This window comes from Heterodontus francisci, chromosome 19 (assembly GCF_036365525.1).
Source record: "Heterodontus francisci isolate sHetFra1 chromosome 19, sHetFra1.hap1, whole genome shotgun sequence".
In the NCBI taxonomy this organism is placed as follows: Eukaryota; Metazoa; Chordata; class Chondrichthyes; order Heterodontiformes; family Heterodontidae; genus Heterodontus; species Heterodontus francisci.
Genome location: NC_090389.1, coordinates 86,144,356 through 86,163,940, shown reverse-complemented (window position 1 = coordinate 86,163,940; position 19,585 = coordinate 86,144,356). Strand labels below are relative to the sequence as shown.

At 44.9% G+C, this 19,585-nt stretch overlaps 1 protein-coding gene across 1 annotated transcript in view; it reads left to right on the top strand.

Moving 5' to 3' along the window:
- The window catches only part of LOC137380351 (monoglyceride lipase-like), an 87,235-nt gene that overhangs the window by 53,565 nt on the left and 14,085 nt on the right, over positions 1-19,585 (top strand). The window contains exon 5 of the mRNA XM_068052279.1: positions 17,729-17,839. Coding sequence (XP_067908380.1) covers positions 17,729-17,839 — 111 coding nt within the window. The remainder of the gene's footprint in view (positions 1-17,728; positions 17,840-19,585) is intronic.

The following is a 19,585-nucleotide window of genomic DNA, read 5'->3' as shown; positions in this document are numbered from 1 at the left end:
ACCGTGCTAAATGGGATAGATTTTGAACAGATCTAGCAATGCAAAACTGGGCATCCATGAGGCGCTGTGGGCCATCAGCAGCAGCAGAATTGTACTCAACCACAATCTGTAACCTCATGGCCCGGCATATCCCCACTTTACCATCACCATCAGCCCAGGGGATCAACCCTGGTTCAATAAAGAGTGCAGGAGGGCATGCCAGGAGCAGCACCAGGAATACCTCAAAATGAGGCATCAACCTGCTGAAGCTACAGCACAGGATGACATGCATGCCAAACAGCATAAGCAGCATGCAATAGAGCTAAGTGATTCCACAACCAACAGATCAGATCTAAGCTCTGCAGTCCCGCCACGTCCAATCATGAATGGTGGTGGACAATTAAACAACTAACAGGAGGAGGTGGCTCCACAAATATCCCCATCCTCAATGTTGGGGGAGCCCAGCATGTCAGTGCAAAAGAAAAGGCTGTAGCATTTATATCCATTTTCAGCCAGAAGTGCTGAGTGGCTGATCCATCTCGGCCTTCTCCTGAAGACCCCAGCATCACAGATTCACGCCACATGTTAAGAAACAGCTGAAGGCACTGGATACTGCAAAGGCTATGGGCTTTGACAACATTCTGGTAATAGTACTGAAGACTTGTGCTCCAGAACTAACTACGCTTCTTGCCAAGCTGTTCCAGTACAGCTATAACACTGGCCTCTACCCGGCAATGTTGAAAATTACCCAAGTATGTCCTGTCCACAAAAATCAGGACAAATCCAACCCACCCAATTACCACCCCATGAGCCTCCCCTCGATCTTCAGTAAAGTGATGGAAGGTGTCGTCGACACTGCTATCAAGCAGCATTTACTCAGCAATGACATAGCTAGGAAAAGGGATGAGGACCTGAAAAGCGGATATAGGGAGTTAGGTTGGAAGCTAAAAGGCAGGACGAGCAGAGTAGTAATCTCAGGATTGATACCGGTGCCACGTGCTAGAAACAGAGAGCGAGTGCAGCTGAACACGTGGCGACAGAGCTGGTGTAGGAGGGAGGGCTTCAGATATGTGGATTATTGGGATACCTTCTGGGGAAGGTGGGACCTGTACAAGAAGGACGGGTTGCATCTGAACTGGAGGGGCACCAATATCCTGGGCGGGAGGTTTGCTAGAACTGTTCGGGACGGTTCAAACTAGTTTGGCAGGGGGATGGGAACCGGAGCTACGGATCAGTGGATGGGGTAGCTGTTGAACAGGCAGATACAGAGTGCAGAGAGTCTGTGAGGAAGGTTAGACAGTTGACAGGGCAAAGTTGTAGCCAGTATAATGGGTTGAAATGTGTCTATTTTAACGCAAGTAGTGTCAGGAATAAGGGTGATGAACTTAGAGCATGGATCAGTACTTGGAGCTACGATGTTGTGGCCATTACAGAGACTTGGATATCACAGGGGCAGGAATGGATGTTGGATGTTCCGGGGTTTAGATGTTTCAAAAGAAATAGGGAGGGAGGTAAAAGAGGTGGGGGAGTGGCATTGCTAATCAGGGATAGTATCACAGCTGCAGAAAGGGAGGTCGCCGAGGAGGGTTTGTCTACTGAGTCATTATGGGTGGAAGTCAGAAACAGGAAAGGAGCAGTCACTTTGTTGGGAGTTTTCTATAGACCCCCCAATAGCAACAGAGACACGGAGGAACAGATTGGGAGGCAGATTTTGGACAGGTGCAGAAGTAACAGGGTTGTTGTCATGGGTGACTTCAACTTCCCTAATATTGATTGGAACCTCCTTAGTGCAAATAGTTTGGATGGAGCAGATTTTGCCAGGTGTGTCCAGGAAGGTTTCCTGACTCAATATGTAGATAGGCTGACTAGAGGGGAGGCTATATTGGACTTGGTGCTCGGCAACGAACCAGGCCAGGTGGCAGATCTCTCGGTGGGAGAGCATTTCGGTGATAGTGATCACAACTCCCTGACCTTTACTATAGTCATGGAGAGGGATAGGAGCAGACGGGATGGGAAAATATTTAATTGGGGGAGGGGGAATTACAATGCTATTAGGCAGGAACTGGGGAGCTTAAATTGGGAACAGACGTTCTCAGGGAAATGTACGACAGAAATGTGGAGGTTGTTTAGGGAGCACTTGCTGCGACTGCTGGATAGGTTTGTCCTGATGAGGCAAGGAAGGGATGGTCGGGTGAAGGAACCTTGGATGACAAGAGATGTGGAACAGCTAGTCAAGAGGAAGAAGGAAGCTTACTTAAGGTTGAGGAAGCAAGGATCAGACAGGGCTCTAGAGGGTTACAAGGTAGCCAGGAAGGAACTGAAGAATGGACTTAGGAGAGCTAGAAGGGGACATGAAAAAGTCTTGGCGGATAGGATTAAGGAAAATCCCAAGGCGTTCTACACTTATGTGAGGAACAAGAGGATAGCCAGAGTGAGGGTAGGGCCGATCAGGGATAGTGGAGGGAACTTGTGCCTGGAGTCGGAGGAGGTAGGGGAGGTCCTTAATGTATACTTTGCTTCAGTATTCACTAGTGAGAGGGACCTGGACGTTTGTGAGGACAGCGTGAAACAGGCTGATATGCTCGAACAGGTTGATGTTAAGAAGGAGGATGTGCTGGAAATTTTGAAAGACGAGGATAGATAAGTCCCCGGGGCCAGACGGGATATACCCAAGGTTATTACGGGAAGCGAGAGAAGAAATTGCCACGCCTTTGGCAATGATCTTTGCTTCCTCACTGTCCACTGGAGTAGTACCAGATGATTGGAGGGTGGCAAATGTTATTCCCTTGTTCAAGAAAGGGAATAGGGATAACCCTGGGAATTATAGACCAGTCAGTCGAACGTCGATGGTGGGCAAATTATTGGAGAGGATTCTGAGAGACAGGATTTATGATTATTTGGAAAAGCATAGTTTGATTAGAGATAGTCAGCATGGCTTTGTGAGGGGCAGGTCATGCCTCACAAGCCTTATTGAATTCTTTGAAGATGTGACAAAACACATTGATGAAGGAAGAGCAGTGGATGTGGTGTATATGGATTTTAGCAAGGCGTTTGATAATGTTCCCCATGGTAGGCTCATTCAGAAAGTAAGGAGGCATGGGATACAGGGAAATTTGGCTGTCTGGATACAGAATTGGCTGGCCCATAGAAGACAGAGGGTGGTAGTAGATGGAAAGTATTCAGCCTGGAGCTCGGTGACCAGTGGTGTTCCGCAGGGATCTGTTCTGGGACCTCTGCTCTTTGTGATTTTTATAAATGACTTGGATGAGGAAGTGAAAGGCTGGGTTAGTAAGTTTGCCGATGACACAAAGGTTGCTGGAGTTGTGGATAGTGTGGAGGGCTGTTGTCGGTTGCAACGGGACATTGACAGGATGCAGAGCTGGGCTGAGAAGTGGCAGATGGAGTCCAACCTGGAAAAGTGTGAAGTGATTCATTTTGGAAGGTCGAATTTGAATGCAGAATACAGACTTAAAGACAGGATTCTTGGCAGTGTGGAGGAACAGAGGGATCTTGGGGTCCATGTCCATAGATCGCTCAAAGTTGCCACACAAGTTGATAGGGTTGTTAAGAAGGCGTATGGTGTGTTGGCTTTCATTAACAGGGGGACTGAGTTTAAGAGCCGCGAGGTTATGCTGCAGCCCTGGTTAGACCACACTTGGAATATTGTGTTCAGTTCTGGTCGCCTCATTATAGGAAGGATGTGGAAGCTTCAGAGAGGGTGCAGAGGAGATTTACCAGTATGCTGCCTGGACTGGAGGGCATGTCCTACGAAGAAAGATTGAGGGAGCTAGGGCTTTTCTCATTGGAGCGAAGAAGGATGAGAGGTGACTTGATAGAGGTGTACAAGATGATGAGAGGCTTAGATAGAGTGGATAGCCAGAGACTTTTTCCCAGGGCGGAAAGGGCCATCACCAGGGGGCATAATTTTAAGGTGATTGGAGGAAGGTTTAGGGGAGATGTCAGAGGTAGGTTCTTTACACAGAGAGTGGTGGGTGCGTGGAATGCACTGCCAGCGGTAGTAGTAGAAGCAGATACATTAGGGACTTTTAAGCGACTCTTGGATAGGTACATGGATGATAGTAGAATGAAGGGTATGTAGGTAGTTTGATCTTAGAGTAGGTTAAAGGGTCAGCACAACATCGTGGGCCGAAGGGCCTGTACTGTGCTGTACTGTTCTATGTTCTAACCTGTTCAATGACGCTCAGTTTGGGTTTTAGCAGGACCACTCAGCACCTGACCTCATTACAGCCTTGGTTCAAATATAAACAAAAGAGCTGAACTCAAGAGGTGAGGTGAAAATGAATGCCCTTGACCGAGTGTGGCATCAAGGAGCCCTAGCAAAACTGGGGTCAATGGGAATCAGGGTGAAAACTCTACACTGGTTGGAGTCATACAAGACTTGGATACTAGAATACAGACCAAAAGTTCAAAATTTGCCAATGATACCAGACTTGGAGAGTGGCAGTGAGGATGATACCAACTGACTGCAACAGGACATAGGGTTGGCAGAATGGACAGACAAGTGGAAGATGAAATTTATTGCCCATCCCTAATTGGCTTTGAGAAGCTGTTGGTGAGCTGCCTTCTTGAACCGCTGCATCGGTGGTGGAGGGAGTGAATGTCTGTGGATGGGGTGCCAATCAAGCAGGCTGATTTGTCCTGCATGGTGTCAAGCTTCTCGAGCGTTGTTGGAGCTGCACCCATCCAGGCAAGTGGAGAGTATTCCATCACACTCCTGACTTCTGATTTGTACCTTGTAGATGGTGGGCAGGCTTTGGGGAGTCACGAGGTGAATTACACGCCGCAGGATTCCTAGCCTCCGACCTGCTCTTGTCGTCACAGTACTTATATGGCTACTCCAGTTCAGTTTCTGGTCAATGGTAACCCTGAGAATGTTATAAGTGGAGGATTCAGCGATGGTAATGCCATTGAATGTCAAAAGGAGATGGTTAGATTCTTGTTTGAGATCGTCATTGCCCGGCACTTCTGTGGCGCCAGTGTTACTTGCCCAAGTCTGAACATTGTCGAGGTCTTGCTGCATAGTGACACGGACTGCTCTGTATCTGAGGAGTCGCGAATGGTGCTGAACATTGTGCATTCATCAGAAAACATCCCCACTTTTGACCTTATGATTGAAGGAAGGTCATTAATGAAGCAGCTGAAGATGGTTGGGCCTAGGACACTACCCTGAGGAACTCCTGCAGTGATATCCTGGGACTGAGGTAATTTACCTCCAACAACCACAACCATTTTCCTTTGTGCTAGTGTTAGGGTCTAGGGTTCCTTTCAGCCTTCACCTGGTTTTACTTTAACAGGGTTTAATTTTAAACTCCTCTTTGGTGAATCCTTGTTCACCGCCTCTGATTATAGGCAAAGAAACCAGCACGCTCATGCAGGTTTTCTTAGGTTTAAAGAAGAAAGATTGAAATTTATTTAAACTTAAACTCAAATTTGCTTGATGCCTACGAATACATGATGCGCCCATGCTAGCATGCATATGCAATACACACATACAAATAGAGACAGAAAAGAGCAGAAGAAAAATAAAGTGGAATGGTTTGAGGCAATATCTGAAGAGTTGTATTATGGTTCTTCGAGCTCACTGTAGAATCCTTGATTGTAGGTAGATCTTGCTTTTCATTGGGGCCTAGTATTCTTCTTAAACCTTGTTCACTTTAGGAGACTTTTCTCTCTTGGAGTTCATGCATCTTCAATGGGTTTTTGGAGTTTCGTGAGAAAGAGATAGGAGCAGACAGGAGAGGCTGTGAAGAGCTAGCCAGGAGAGGTCTTTTCAATCCAGGAGCAAACAGCTTTCTGCAGGCTCTAATTTCAAAACTGTACAATTCAGAAAAAAAAAAACCAGACTGCCAAGCAGGTTAGTCATGTAACTAACTGTTTTGACCACATCTGTTTATGGATTGTATTGGAGCAGGGGATAGCTCCTTTGTTCCCAAACATTGTCTGTTAATATGCAAAAACGTCTTTACAGTCAGGGGCCTGGTAACCCCTTGTCATACTCTTCTTCCCAGCAACAATTTGAAATTTAATGTCCATGTGGCGAAATTAATGTGCCTCATTCTTCGCAGGTGGGGGGCCTGCATGACAGCTTGGTATGACTCCAACCAGCGGAGGGTTTTCTCCCTGATTTCCATTGACTCCAGTTTTGCTTTGGCTCCTTGATGCCATACTCGGTCAAATGCTGCCTTGATGTCAAGGGCAGTCACTCTCACCTCACCTCTGGAGTTCAGCTCTTTTGTCCATGTTTGAACCATGACCGTAAACGTAAAGAGATCAGGAGCTGAGTGGTCCTGGCAGAATCCAAACTGAGTGTCACTGAGCAGGTTATTGCTCAGCAAGTGTCGCTTGATAGCACTGTCAATGACACCTTCCATCACTTCACTGATGATTGAGAGTAGACTGATGGGGCGGTAATTGGCCAGGTTGGATTTGTCCTGCTTTTTGTGGACAGGACATATCTGGGCAATTTTCCTCATTGCTGGGTAGATGCCAGTGTTGTAGCTGTACTGGAACAGCTTGGCTAGGGGCATGGAAAGGTCTGGAGCACAGGTCTTCAATACTATTGCCAGAATAATGCCAGGGCCCATAGCCTTTGCAGTATCCAGTGCCTTCAGTTGTTTCTTGATATCACCCGGAGTGAATCGAATTAGCTAAGACTGGCATCTGTGATGCTGGGGACTTCAGGAGGAGGCCGAGATGGATCATCCACTCGGCACTTCTGGCTGAAGATTGTTGCAAATACTTCAGCCTTAGCTTTTGCACTGATGTGCTGGGCTCCCCCAACATTGAGGATGGGGATATTTGTGGAGCCACTTCCTCCAGTTAGTTGTTTAATTGTCCAACATCATTCATGACTGGATGTGGCAGGACTGCAGAGCTTAGATCTGATCCATTGGTTATGGGATTGTGTAGCTCTGTTTATCACATGCTGCTTGTGCAGTTTGGCATGCAAGTAGTCCTGTATTGTATCTTCAGCAAGTTGATACCTCATTTTGAGGTATGCCTGGTGCTGCTCCTGGCATGTCCCCCTACACTCTTCATTGAACCAGGGTTGGTCCCCGGCTTGTTGGTAATGGTAGAGTGGGGGATATGCTGGGCCATGAGGTTACAGATTGTGATAGAGTACAATTCTGCTGCTGCTGATGGCCCACAGTGCCTCATGGATGCCCAGTTTTGCATTGCTAGATCTGTTCGAAGTCTATCCCATTCAGCACAGTGGTAGTGCCACACAACACGATAGAGGGTATCCTCAATGTGAAGACAGGACTTTGTCTCCACAAGGACTGTGCGGTGGTCGCTCTTACCAATACTGTCATGGACAGATGCAGCCGGGGCAGGCAAATTGGTGAGGACGAGGTCAAGTATGTTTTCCCTCTAGTTGGTTCCCTCACCACCTGCCGCAGACCCCTAAACAAGCATTGGTCCTAGCACTGAGCCTTGGGGAATACCACTGTCTGCCATCCTCCTGGCTAAACAACAACCATTTACCATGACTCGCTGTTTTCTGTCCTTAAGCCAATTTTTTTATCTGAGCTGACACTGACCCTCTTATTCAATGAGCCTCAATTTTGTTAACCAGCTTTTTATGTCACACTTTGTCAAATACTTTCTTGAAATCCGTATAGACAACATCCATTGCATTCCCTTCATCAACCTTCTCTGTTACTTCATCAAAATATTCAACTAGAGTAGTCAAGCACAATTTGCCTTTTCCAAATTCATCAAGGTTTTCCTTCATTAATTCAAACCTCTCCAAGTGCCTGGTAATTTTTTCCCTGATTATTGTTTTAAAAACTTCCCCCACCACTGATGGTAAACTAATTGGCTTGTAGTTACTAGGAATGTCCTTGCAGCCTTTTAACGTAGAAATATAGAAAATAGGAGCAGGAGTAGGCCATTCGGCCCTTCGAGCCTGCTCCACCATTCATTATGATCATGGCTGATCATCCAACTCAGTAACCTGTTCCCGCTTTCCCCCCATATCCTTTGATCCCTTTAAACCCAAGATTTATTGAATAAGAGTATCACATTTGCCACTCTCCATCCTTTGGCACCTGCCCGGTATCTAGGGAAGACTGGAAGATTGGAAGCCCTTCCACTATCTCCACCCCCACTTTAGCAACATGGGTTGCAAGCTATCTGGACCAGGTAACTTATACATTCTAAGCATAGCCAGCTTTCCCGTACATCTTTCCTATCAATTTTCACCCCATCTATTACTTCTACCAGCTCCGCTTCTACTGATATTTTATCAGCATCCTCTTAGTAAATACCAATACATAGTACTCATTTAGTATTGTAGCCTTGCTCTGCACCTCTAAGCATATATCACCCTCTTTGTTCCTAATAGACCCCACTCCACCTCATACTACCTGCTTACTATTTACATGCCAGTAGAAGATTTTTGGAATCCGTTTTATGTTAACTGCCATTGTATTCTCATATTCTCTCTTTGCCAGTCTTATTTTCCTCTTCACTTCCCCTCTCAACCTATTGTATTTGGTCTGGTTCTCACTTGAAGAATTCATCTGACATGCATCAAATGCTCGATCTCCCCTGTCATCTAAGCAGCCCTGGCTTTGGTTTCCCTACCTTTTGCTCTTGTTGGAATATACCTCACCTGTACTTGAAACATCTCCTCCTTAAAGATCACCCATTGTTCTGTTACTGTTTTTCCTGTCAATCTTTGGTTCCATTTTACCCTATATCCCCTCTCATCTCATTGAAATTAGTTCTCCTCCAAATTTAGAGGATCTACTTTAGATTGTTCCTTGCTCTTCTCCATTATGAATTTATACCTTATCATACAATGATCACTCTTACCCAAGTGTTCCCCCACAGACAGTTGGTTCATTTACCTCATTCCCCAGCACCAGATCCAGCAATGCCTCCTTCCCAGTTGGACCAAGAACATATAGATCAAGGAAGTTCTCCTGAACATATTTCAGAAATTCCTCCCCCTCCTTACCTTTTATTCTCACGTTATCCTAAATGATATTTGGGTAATTAAAGTCCACTAATATCACCACTCTATAGTTCTTGCACACCTCTGGATTTCCCTGCGGTTTTGTTCCTCTATCTCTCTCTCACTATTTGGAAGCCTATATAATAACCCCAGTAATGTGATCATCCCCTTTTCGTTTGTCAACTCTTAACCAAATGGATTCTGTCCTTTCCTCTCAAGGACATCCCCCCTTTCCAACACTACAATGTCTTCCCTTATCAGTACTGCCACCCCACCTCCCTATCTTTTCTGAACACTTTGTATCCCTGAATATTAAGTGCCCAATCCTCGCCATTTTTAAACCATGTTTCCATTATTGCCACTATATTATATTCCCACATGGCTATTTGTGCTTATAGCTCACCAATCTTATTCACCACACTTTGTGAGTTTACATACATTCATTGTAAATCTGTCCTTGTATTCCTCATAGTCCTTCTTAGTCTGCTCCTATCTAATATGGTACTACTTCCTTCTCTAGTACTATACAACACTCTCATTCCTTTACACACCTTAAGCCTCTTTTCTAATTCTGTATGCTGGTGGCCATCCCCTTGCCAATTTAGTTGAAACCCTCCCCAGCCACACTAGAGAATCGGTCCCCCAGGACATTAGACCCAATCCTGTTGCGGTGCAACCCATCCCTTTTGAATAGGTGCCTCCTGCCCCAGAACCTGGACCAATGCCCCAAGAATCTGAAGCCCTCCCTCCTGCACCATGCCACAAGCCACACATTGATCCTCCCTATCTTGTTGTGTAATGTGACATGATTAACTAATGATCTCAGAGTAAAGGCACCTCTAGGTAGCAGTGACCACAATATGATTGAATTTTATATCCAGTTTGAAAGAGAGAAGAGTGAGTCTAAAACTAGTATTTTAAACTTAAATAAGGGAAACTATGGAGGCATGAAAGCTATAGAGAAGCCATGGCAGACATTCATGTAGATATTTCAGAATACTCAGGATAAGTATATTCCTACTGAAAAGAAAAATTCTAAGGGGAGGACCTACCATCTGTGGTTAACTAAAGAAGTTAAAGAGAGCATCAAACTTAAGGAAAAGGCATATAATTGCGCAAAGATGAGTGGCAGGTCAGATGATTGGTCAGAATATAAAGAATGGCAGAGAATGACTAAAAGGTTAATCAAGAGCAAGACATTAGAGTGTGAGAGGAAGCTAGCTAGAAATGTGAAAACAGATAGCAAGAGTTTCTATTGGTATTTAAAAAGGAAAAGAGTAAGTAAAGTGAGTGTTGGTCCTCTAGAGAGTGAGAATGGGGAGTTAATAGTAGATAATAAGGAAATGGCAGATGAAATGAACAAATATTTTGCTTCTGTCTTCACTATGAGGATACAAAAAACATCCCAGTAATGGCTATAATCAGGAGGTGGAAGGAAGAGAGGAACTTTGTGAAATTACAATCACCAGGGAAGCGGTACTGAGCAAACTAATGGAGCTGCAGGCTGACAGGTCCCCGGGTCCTGATGGGCTTCAGCCTAGGATCTTAAAAGAGGTGGGTAATGAGGTAGTAGATGTGTTAGTGTTAATTTTTCAAAATTCGCTAGATTCCATCAGACTGGAAAATAGCAAATATAACCCCTCTATTCAAGAAGTGGGGGGGAGGCAGAAATCCAGGTAACAATAGGCCAGTTAGCTTGACGTCTGTTGTGGGGAGGGTGTTAGAATTATCATTAAGGAGGCTATAACTGGGCACTTAGAAAAACACAAGGTATTCGGCAATAGTCAGCATGGCTTTGTGAAAGGGAGATCACGTTAATCAATTTATTGGAATACTTTGAAGGAGTAACATGTGCTGTGGATAAAGAGGAGCCCATTGACGTACTGTACTTGGATTTCCAGAAGGCATTTGACAAGGTGCCACGAAAAAGGTTATTGCGCAAAGTAGGAGCTCATGGTGTAGGGGATAACATATTAGCATGGATAGAAGATTGGCTGGCTGGCAGAAAACAGAGAGTATGCCTAATTGGGTCCTTTTCTGATTGGCAGGATGTGACGAGTGGAGTGCAGCAGGGGTCTGTGCTGGGGACTTAACATTTTACAACTTATATCAATGACTTAGATGAGGGGAGCAATGGCATGGTAGCTAAATTTGCAGATGACACAAAGATAGGTAGGAAAGTATGTTGTGAAGAGGACATAAGGAGATTGCAGACCAAATATAGATAGGTTGACTGAGTGGAAAAATATCTGGCAGATGGACTATAATGTGGGAAAATGTGAAGTTTTTCACTTTGGCAGGAAGAATAAAAAAGCAGAGTGTTACTTAAACGGAGAACGACTGCAGAATTCCGGAGTGCACAGGGATCTAGGTGTTCTAGTGCATGAGTCACAAAATGTTAGCATACAGGTACAGCAGGTAATAAAGAAGACTAATGGAATGCTATCCTTTATTATGAAAGGAATTTAAAATAAAAGGATGTTATGATTCAGTTATACAGGGCATTGGTGAAACCACATCTCGAATACTGTGTGCAGTTTTGATCTCCTTATTTAAGGAAGGGTGTGAATGCGTTGGAGGCGGTTCAGAGGAGGTTTACTAGATTGATACCTGGAATGAGCAGGTTGTCTTATGAGGAAAGGTTGGAAAGACTGGGCTTGTTTTCACTAGAGTTTAGAAGAGTGAAGAGAGACTTGATTGAAGTATCTAAGATCCTGAACGGTCTTGACGAGATGGATGTGGAAAGGATGTTTCCTCTTGTTGGGGAGTCCAGAACTAGTGGGCAGTTTTAAAATTAGGGGTCATCCTTTTAGGACAGAGATGAGGAGAAATTTTTTTTTCAGAGAGTTGTGCGACTTTGGAAATCTGCCTCAGAAGGTGGTGGAGGCGGGGTCATTAAATATTTTTAGGGCGGAGGTAGTTTGATTCTTTTGCCTAACAAGAATCTAAGGTTATCAAGGGTAGATGGGAGTGTGGCATTCCAGACACAAACAGATCAGCCATAATCTTATTGAATGGTGGAGCAGGCTAGAGAGGCCAAATGGCCTACTTCTACTCCTAATTTGAATGTTCATATGATCCTGTTTCTACTCTCACTAGTGCATGCCACTGGGAGTAATCCAGAGATTACTACCTTTGAGGTTCTATTTTTACTTCCTTCTTAGCTGAAAGTCTGACCGTAGAGTCTCAATACCTGCCCTCCCTATGTTGTAGGTACTGACATTTACCACGACATCTGTCTCTCTCCCTTCCCCTTGCAGAATATTCTGCACCCACTCCATGATGTCTTTTACCCTGGCACAGGGAGGTAACATACCATGCGGGACTCACAATGACAGTTACTAAAATGCCTGTCTGTCCCCCTAACTATGGAATCTCCTAACGGGAATGCATTTCTACTCTTTGCTGTTCCCTCCTGTGTAGTCCCTTGCCCATTGGTGACATGGTCTGGACTGCACTCCTTCAAGATTTCATCACTCCCAGCAGTCTCCAATGCTGAGTACCAGTTTGAAACTGGCCCACACCACGCAGACTCTTGCACTTCCTGCCTCTTCATACTCTTCCGGAAGGCCACCCATCCTGAACTCGCTCAGCCTGTGGAATGTATGATCCAGGAAACTTTCAATCTACATGATGCTCTGCAGTGGCTCCAGCTGCCCCCAAGCTCAGAAATCCTGAACTCAAGCTCAAGCAACTGGAGACACCTCCCACACACATGGGCCCCAAGACACATGAAGTGTCCTGACATTCCACATGGTGCAGGAATTTTCTTGAATTTTTTTTATTCTTTCATGGAATGTGAGTGTCACTGGCCAGGCCAGCATTTGTTGCCCATCCCTAATTTCCCTGGAGGTGGTGCTGGTCAGCCACTTGAACCACTGTAGTCCATGTGGTAGGAACATTGGAAATAGAAGCAGGAGTGGACCATTCGGCCCCTCGAGTCTGCTCCACCATTCAACTAGTTCATGGCTGATCTTCTACCTCAATGCCATTTTCCTGCACTATCCCCATATCCTTTGATATCTTTAATATCTAGAAATCTATTGTTCTCCGTCTTGAATATACTCAATGATTGAGCTTCCACAGCCCTTTGAGGTAGAGAGTTCCAACGATTCACCATCCTCTGAGTGAAGAAATTTCTCCTCATCTCAGTCCTAAATGGCCTACCCCTTATTCTGAGACTGTGTCCCCTGGTCTAGAGCAACAACCCCCACCCCCATCACCCCAGAAAGGGAAACATCTTTCCTGCATCTGTCAAGCCCAGTAAGAATTTAATACGTTCGAGTGAGATCATCTCTCATTCTTCTAAGCTCCAGAGAGTACAGACCCAGCGTCCTCAATCTCTCCTCATGGGACAATCCCGCCATCCCAGGGATCAGTCTTGTGGACATTTGTTGCACTCCCTTTATGGCAATATATCCTTCCTTAGGTAGGGAAACGAAAACTGTACACAATACTCCACGTGTGGTCTCACCAAAGTTCTATACAATTGCAGCAAAACTTCTTTACTCTTGTACTCAAAACCTCTTGCAATAAAGGCCAACATACCATTTGTCTTCCCAATTGCTTGCTGCACCTGCATGTTAGCTTTCAGTAAATCATGAACAAGGAGACCCAGGTCCCTTTGGACATCAATACATCCCAATCTCTCGCCATTTAAGAAATATTTGGATTTCTGTTTTGCCTACCAAAGTGGATCACCTCTCATTTTTCCACATGATATTCCATCTGCCATGTCCTTGCCTACTCACTTAGCCTGTTTAAATCTCCTTGAAGCCTTTTTGCATCCTCTTCACAACTTACATTCCCACCTAGTTTTGTATCATCAGCAAACTTGGAAATATTATATTTGGTTCCCATATCCAAATCATTGATATAGATTGTGAACAGCTGGGGCCCAAGCACTGATCCTTGCGGCACCCTGCTAGTCACAGGCTGCCAACCTGAGAATGACCCATTTATTCCTACTCTCTGTTTTCTGTCCTTTAACCAATTCTCAATCCATGACAGTCCCATGTGCTCTCTAATTTCGTTTCCTAACCTTCTGTGTGGGACCTTATCGAAAGCCTTCTGAAAATCCAAATAGACCACATCCACTGTTTTTCCCCTTATCCTTTCTGCTAGTTACATTCTCAAAAAACTCCAATGGGTTTGTCAAACATGATTTCCCTTTCATAAATCCATGCTGACTCTGCCCAATCCTACCATTATTTTCTAAGTGTCCAGTAATCACATCCTTTACAAGATTCTAGCATTTTTCCTATTACTGATGTCAGGCTAACAGTTCTGTAGTTCCCCGTTTTCGCTCTCCCTCCTTTCTTAAATAGTGGGGTTACATTTTCTACCTTCCAATCTGCAGGAACCATTCCAGAATCTATAGAATTTTGGAAGATGACCACCAACGTATCCACTATCTCTACAGCGACCTCTTTCAACATTCTGGGATGTAGATCATCAGGTCCAGGGGATTTTTCAAATTTCAGTCTCATTAATTTCTCCAGTACTACTTTTTATGTTTAATACTAATTTCTTTCAGTTACTCATTCTTGCTAGTCCTTTTGTTCTCTAGTATTCCCGGGAGGTTTGCTGTATCTTCCTCCATGAAGCCAGACACAAAGTGTTTAGTTTCTCTGCCATTTCCTTATTCCCAATTATAAATTCTCCTGTCTCTGCCCGTAGTGAGTCCACATTTGTCTTTGCTAATCTCTTCCCTTTTACATACCTATAGAAGTTTTTAAAGTCCTTTTTTATGTTTCTCACTAGTTTACTTTCTTATTCAGTTTTCTCTTTCTTTTCCGCTTCTTGGTCCTCTTTTGCTAAATTCTAAAATGCTCCCAATCCTCAGGTTTACTATTTTCTTGGCAACTTTATAAGCCTCTTCCTTTGGTCTAATATAATCTTTAACTTCTCGTTAGCCATGGTTTGATCACGTTTCCTGCTGAGCTTTAGCACCTCAGAGGAATGTAAATTTCGCGTAAACCATGCATTAATTCTTTAAATGCTAGCCATTGCCTGTCTACCGTCATACCTTTTAATGTAGTTTCTCAATCCACCACAGCCAATTTGCCCCTCATATTTTTGTAGTTTCCTTTGTTTAAATTTAAAACCCTAGTTTCAGATTGAACTACATCACTTTCAAATTTAATGTAAAATTCTATCATATTATGGTCACTCTTCCCTGGAAGCTCCCTTATGAGATTATTAATTAGCCCTTTTTCATTTCACAATACTAGATCTAAAATAGCTCATTCTCTAGTAGGTTTCTCAACATGCTGCTCTAGAAAACCATCTTGTATACATTCCAGGAATTCGTCCGCCACAGCATTTGTGCTAATTAGGTTTACCCAGTCTATATGAAGATTGAATTCCCCCATGATTACTGTATTACCCTTTTGTTTTACTCTTTCATGGGATGTGGGCATTGTTGGTTAGGCCAGCAGTTATTACCCATCCCTTGTGACATGCACCTCCAATTTCCTGCTTTATACCATGCCCTACATTACCACTACTGTGTGGTGGCCTACAAACAATTCCTAACAATGTTTGCTGTCCCTTGCTTCTTAGCTCCATCCAAACTGATTCTACATCTTGATCTTCCGATCTAAGATCCTCTCTCACTAATGTACTGATCTCATCCTTTATCAACAGTGCTACCCCACCTCCTTTCCTTTTTGCATATCCTTCTTAAATGTCTAATACTCTTGGACATTCAATTTCCAGCCTTGGTCACCCTGCAGCTACGTCTTCGTAATGGCAATTAGATCATACCTGTTTACTTTCTTTTGTGCCGTCAGTTCATCTGCTTTATTGCGAATGCTGTTTGCACTCAGATAGGGTGCCTTTAATTCTGTCTTTTTATTATTTTCACAACCTCTAGCCTTATCTGCTGGTGCACGCTGAAGTTTGTATGCTCTGTCCCTTCCTGCCACACTCAGATTATCAATTCACTTGTTGCTACCTTGCTCTCTTGCCTTGTCCTCTCTTTAAATTATCACATCTTCTCTCACTTGATCCCTCACCCCCATTATTTCGTTTAAAGTCCTCTCTACCAGTCTAGCTATATGACTCGCCAGAACACTGTCCCAGCACGGTTCAGGTGAAGACCATCCCAATGGTACAGCTTCCACTTTCCCCACTACTGGTGCCAGTGTCCCATGAATCAAAACCCTTTTCTCCCACACCAATCTTTGAGTCACATATTTAACTCTTTAATCTTATTTACCCTACTCCAATTTGCTTGTGACTCAGGTAATAATCCTGAGATTATTATCTTTGAGGTTCTGCTTTTTAATGTAACCCCTAGCTGCTCATACTCTCCAAACAGAATCTCTTTCCTAGTCCTACCTATTTCATTGGTATCCTCTCCAGCCCAGAGCAGATGACCCAAACCCTGGCACCTGGCAGGTAACACAGCCTTCTGGACTCTCGCTCTCGGCTGCAGGGAACTGTATCTATCCCCCTGACTATACTGTCCCCTACTACCACTACTACATTCCTCTTAACTCCACCTGTTTGAATGGCTTTGTGTACCAAGGTGCCATGGTCAATTCGCTCATCCACCCTGCAGCCCCTGCTTCTGTCCATACAGGCTGCAAGAACCTTGAACCTGTTGGACAATTGCAAGGCTGAGGCTAGGTATATCCACAGTGCTGTAAGGAAGGGAGTTCCAGGTTTTTGACACAGTGACAGTGAAGGAACAGCGATATTTTAGAGGAGAACCTGGAGGTGATGATGTTCCTAAGCACCTGCTGCCTTTGTCCTTCTAGGTGGTAGAGGTCGCGGGTTTGGAGGGTGCTGTCGATGGAAGTATACTCAATGACTGAACATTCGCAAGTCTCTGGGATAGAGAATTCCAAAGATTCACAACCTTTGAGTGAAGAAATTTCGAGTTATGGGGCTAAAATGGCTGGATGACCAACCCTAGTTGTCCTTGAGAAGGTGTTGATGAGCCTTCCTCTCCTGCAAGTCATGACCACGGATTTTACACATGGCCAGCATCCCTCCAATATTCCCCCACACCGATTCCTGGATGCTGTGTGTGTCAGGCAGTGTCTCAGCCGAGGCCAATTCAGGCCTCACCAGATGTCCACCTGCAGGAATTGTTGCCAACATGACTCTAACCTGTGTCAGCGTGTGTGAAATTCACAACAATACATCGACAGTCAATGTACCACACCCAGTTCACTTTTCCCTTGTCTTAAGAGGTTATCACTGTAACCTCCTCCAGCCTTACAAACTTCCGAGAACTCTGTGTTCTTCCAATTCTGGCCTGTTGTCCATCCCCCACTTCTTTCACCCCACCCTTGGCAGCTATGCTTTCAGCTGTCTGGACCCCATGTTCTTGAATTCCCTCCTTAAACCTTTCTGCCTCTCTACCTCGCCCTCTCCACCTTAAAGCCTTCCTCTGACCAAGCTTTGGGTCACCTGTCCTAATACCTACACTAAAGGCACTATCTAAATGCAACTTGTTAAGAGATGATAATTGGGCGGGGTGTTAATATGGGCTGCTGGTGTGTTATTGCCCCTTTCTTGCTGCCAACAAGGTGAATTTCACCCGCCACTGAATCAAATTGCTGCCCTGACTGAGATTATCCGAATACAAACCAGGAATCACCCTGGGCCCTTTTTACCCGTGTGGCCTTTCACAACATTGAATAGCACCTTCATCCACTGAGCTATCATTCATGGTGACTGCTCACCTGAGCACATCAAGGTCTTTGCCTAACAGTGTCATTATCTTAACTCTCCTTTCCTCTTGCATTTCAGGGAGCATTGGTCGCAATCCATGTTGTGCATGAGAGACCACACGACATTGCTGGGTTGATTTTGATAGCACCCCTGGTGTTAATGAATCCTGCGACGGCAACCCCTGTGAAGGTATAAACACCCTGAATACTTCATTGAAAGAATTCCACAACTACCCGACCAGAGACTGGATAGTTTCCACCAATTCCCTGGTCCCACTGCCAAAGGCCTCCAATTATTGGTTGGATTCGGTTCCTCTGGCACCAGAAGGAGTCAGACAGTAAGGGTCAACTTTCCCTTCTTTTGTTATGGGTGGAACTTCCCACGAGACACTGTACCAAATCTTGTTGGTCGGTTGTTTGCGATGCAGGATAGCCACCTCTGTTGACCATATTCCTGGTGATTTGATCAGGTGATATCTGCCCATGTGATGTTCGATCACATGCCATCTGTTCACATGACACTTTCCCGCAGTTTGATAATGTTACTGCATTTATCTGACAAGGGTTGGCTCCCCTATAGCTGAGTATCCTTGTTCGTGGTTTTGTGCTAACAACTGTGGCAACAAAAAGTTCTCAACAATTCATTCTTAAGATGTGGGCATCGCTGGCAATGTTGGCATTTACTGTCCACTGTCTAGTTGCCCTTGAAAGGTTGGTGTTGGGCCTTCTTCTTGAAGTTTTATTTTATTCACACATGGGATGTGGGCGTCGCTGGCTAGGCCAGCATTTATTGCCTTCCCTAATTGCCCTTGAGAAGGTGGTGATGAGCTGCCTTCTTGAACCGCTGCAGTCAATGTGAGGGAGGTACACCCACAGTGCTGTTAGGAAGGGAGTTCCAGGATTTTTGACCCAGCGACAGTGAAGGAATAGCGATATAGTTCCAAGTCAGGATGGTGTGTGGCTTGGAGGGGAACATGCAGGTGACGGTGTTCCCATGTATTTGCTGCCCTTGTCCTTCTGGTTGGTAGAGCTCATGGGTTTGGAAGGTGCTGTCTAAGGAGCCTTGGTGCGTTGCTGCAGTGCATCTTGTAGATGGTACACACTGCTCCACTGTGCGTTGGTGGTGGAGGGAGTAAATGTTTGTTGATGGGATGCCAATCAAGCCGGCTGCTTTGTCTTGGGTGGTGTCAAGCTTCTTGAGTGTTGTTGGAGCCACACTCATCCAGGCAAGTGGAGAGTATTCCATCACACTCCTGACTTGTGCCTTGTAGATGGTGGACAGGCTTTGGGGAGTCAGGAGGTGAGTTATTCGCCGCAGGATTCCTAGCCTCTGACCTGCTCTTGTAGCCATGGTATTTATATGGCTCTGCCAGTTCAGTTTCTGGTCAATGGTAACCCCCAGGATGTTGATAGTGGGGGAATTCAGCGATGGTAATGTCATTGAATATCAAGAGGAGTTGGTTAGATTCTCTCTTGTTGGAGATGGTCATTGCCTGGCACTTGTGTGGCGCGAATGTTACTTGCCACTTATCAGCCCAAGCCTGGATATTGTCCAGGTCTTGCTGCATTTCTACATGGACTGCTTCAGTATCTGAGGAGTCACAAATGGTGAACATTGTGCAGTTATCAGCTAACATCCCCATTTCTGACCTTATGATTGAAGGAAGGTCATTGATGAATTAGCTGCAGATGGTTGGGCCTAGGACACAACCCTGAGGAACTGCTGCAGTGATGTCCTGGAGCTCAGATGATTGACCACCAACAACCACAACCATCTTCCTTTGCCCCAGGTATGATTCCAACCAGCGGAGAGTTTTTCCCGATTCCCATTGACTTCAGTTTTGCTAGGGCTCCTTGATGCCATACTTGGTCAAATGTTGCCTTGATGTCAAGGGCAGTCACTCTCACCTCACCTCTTGAGTTCAGCTCATTTGTC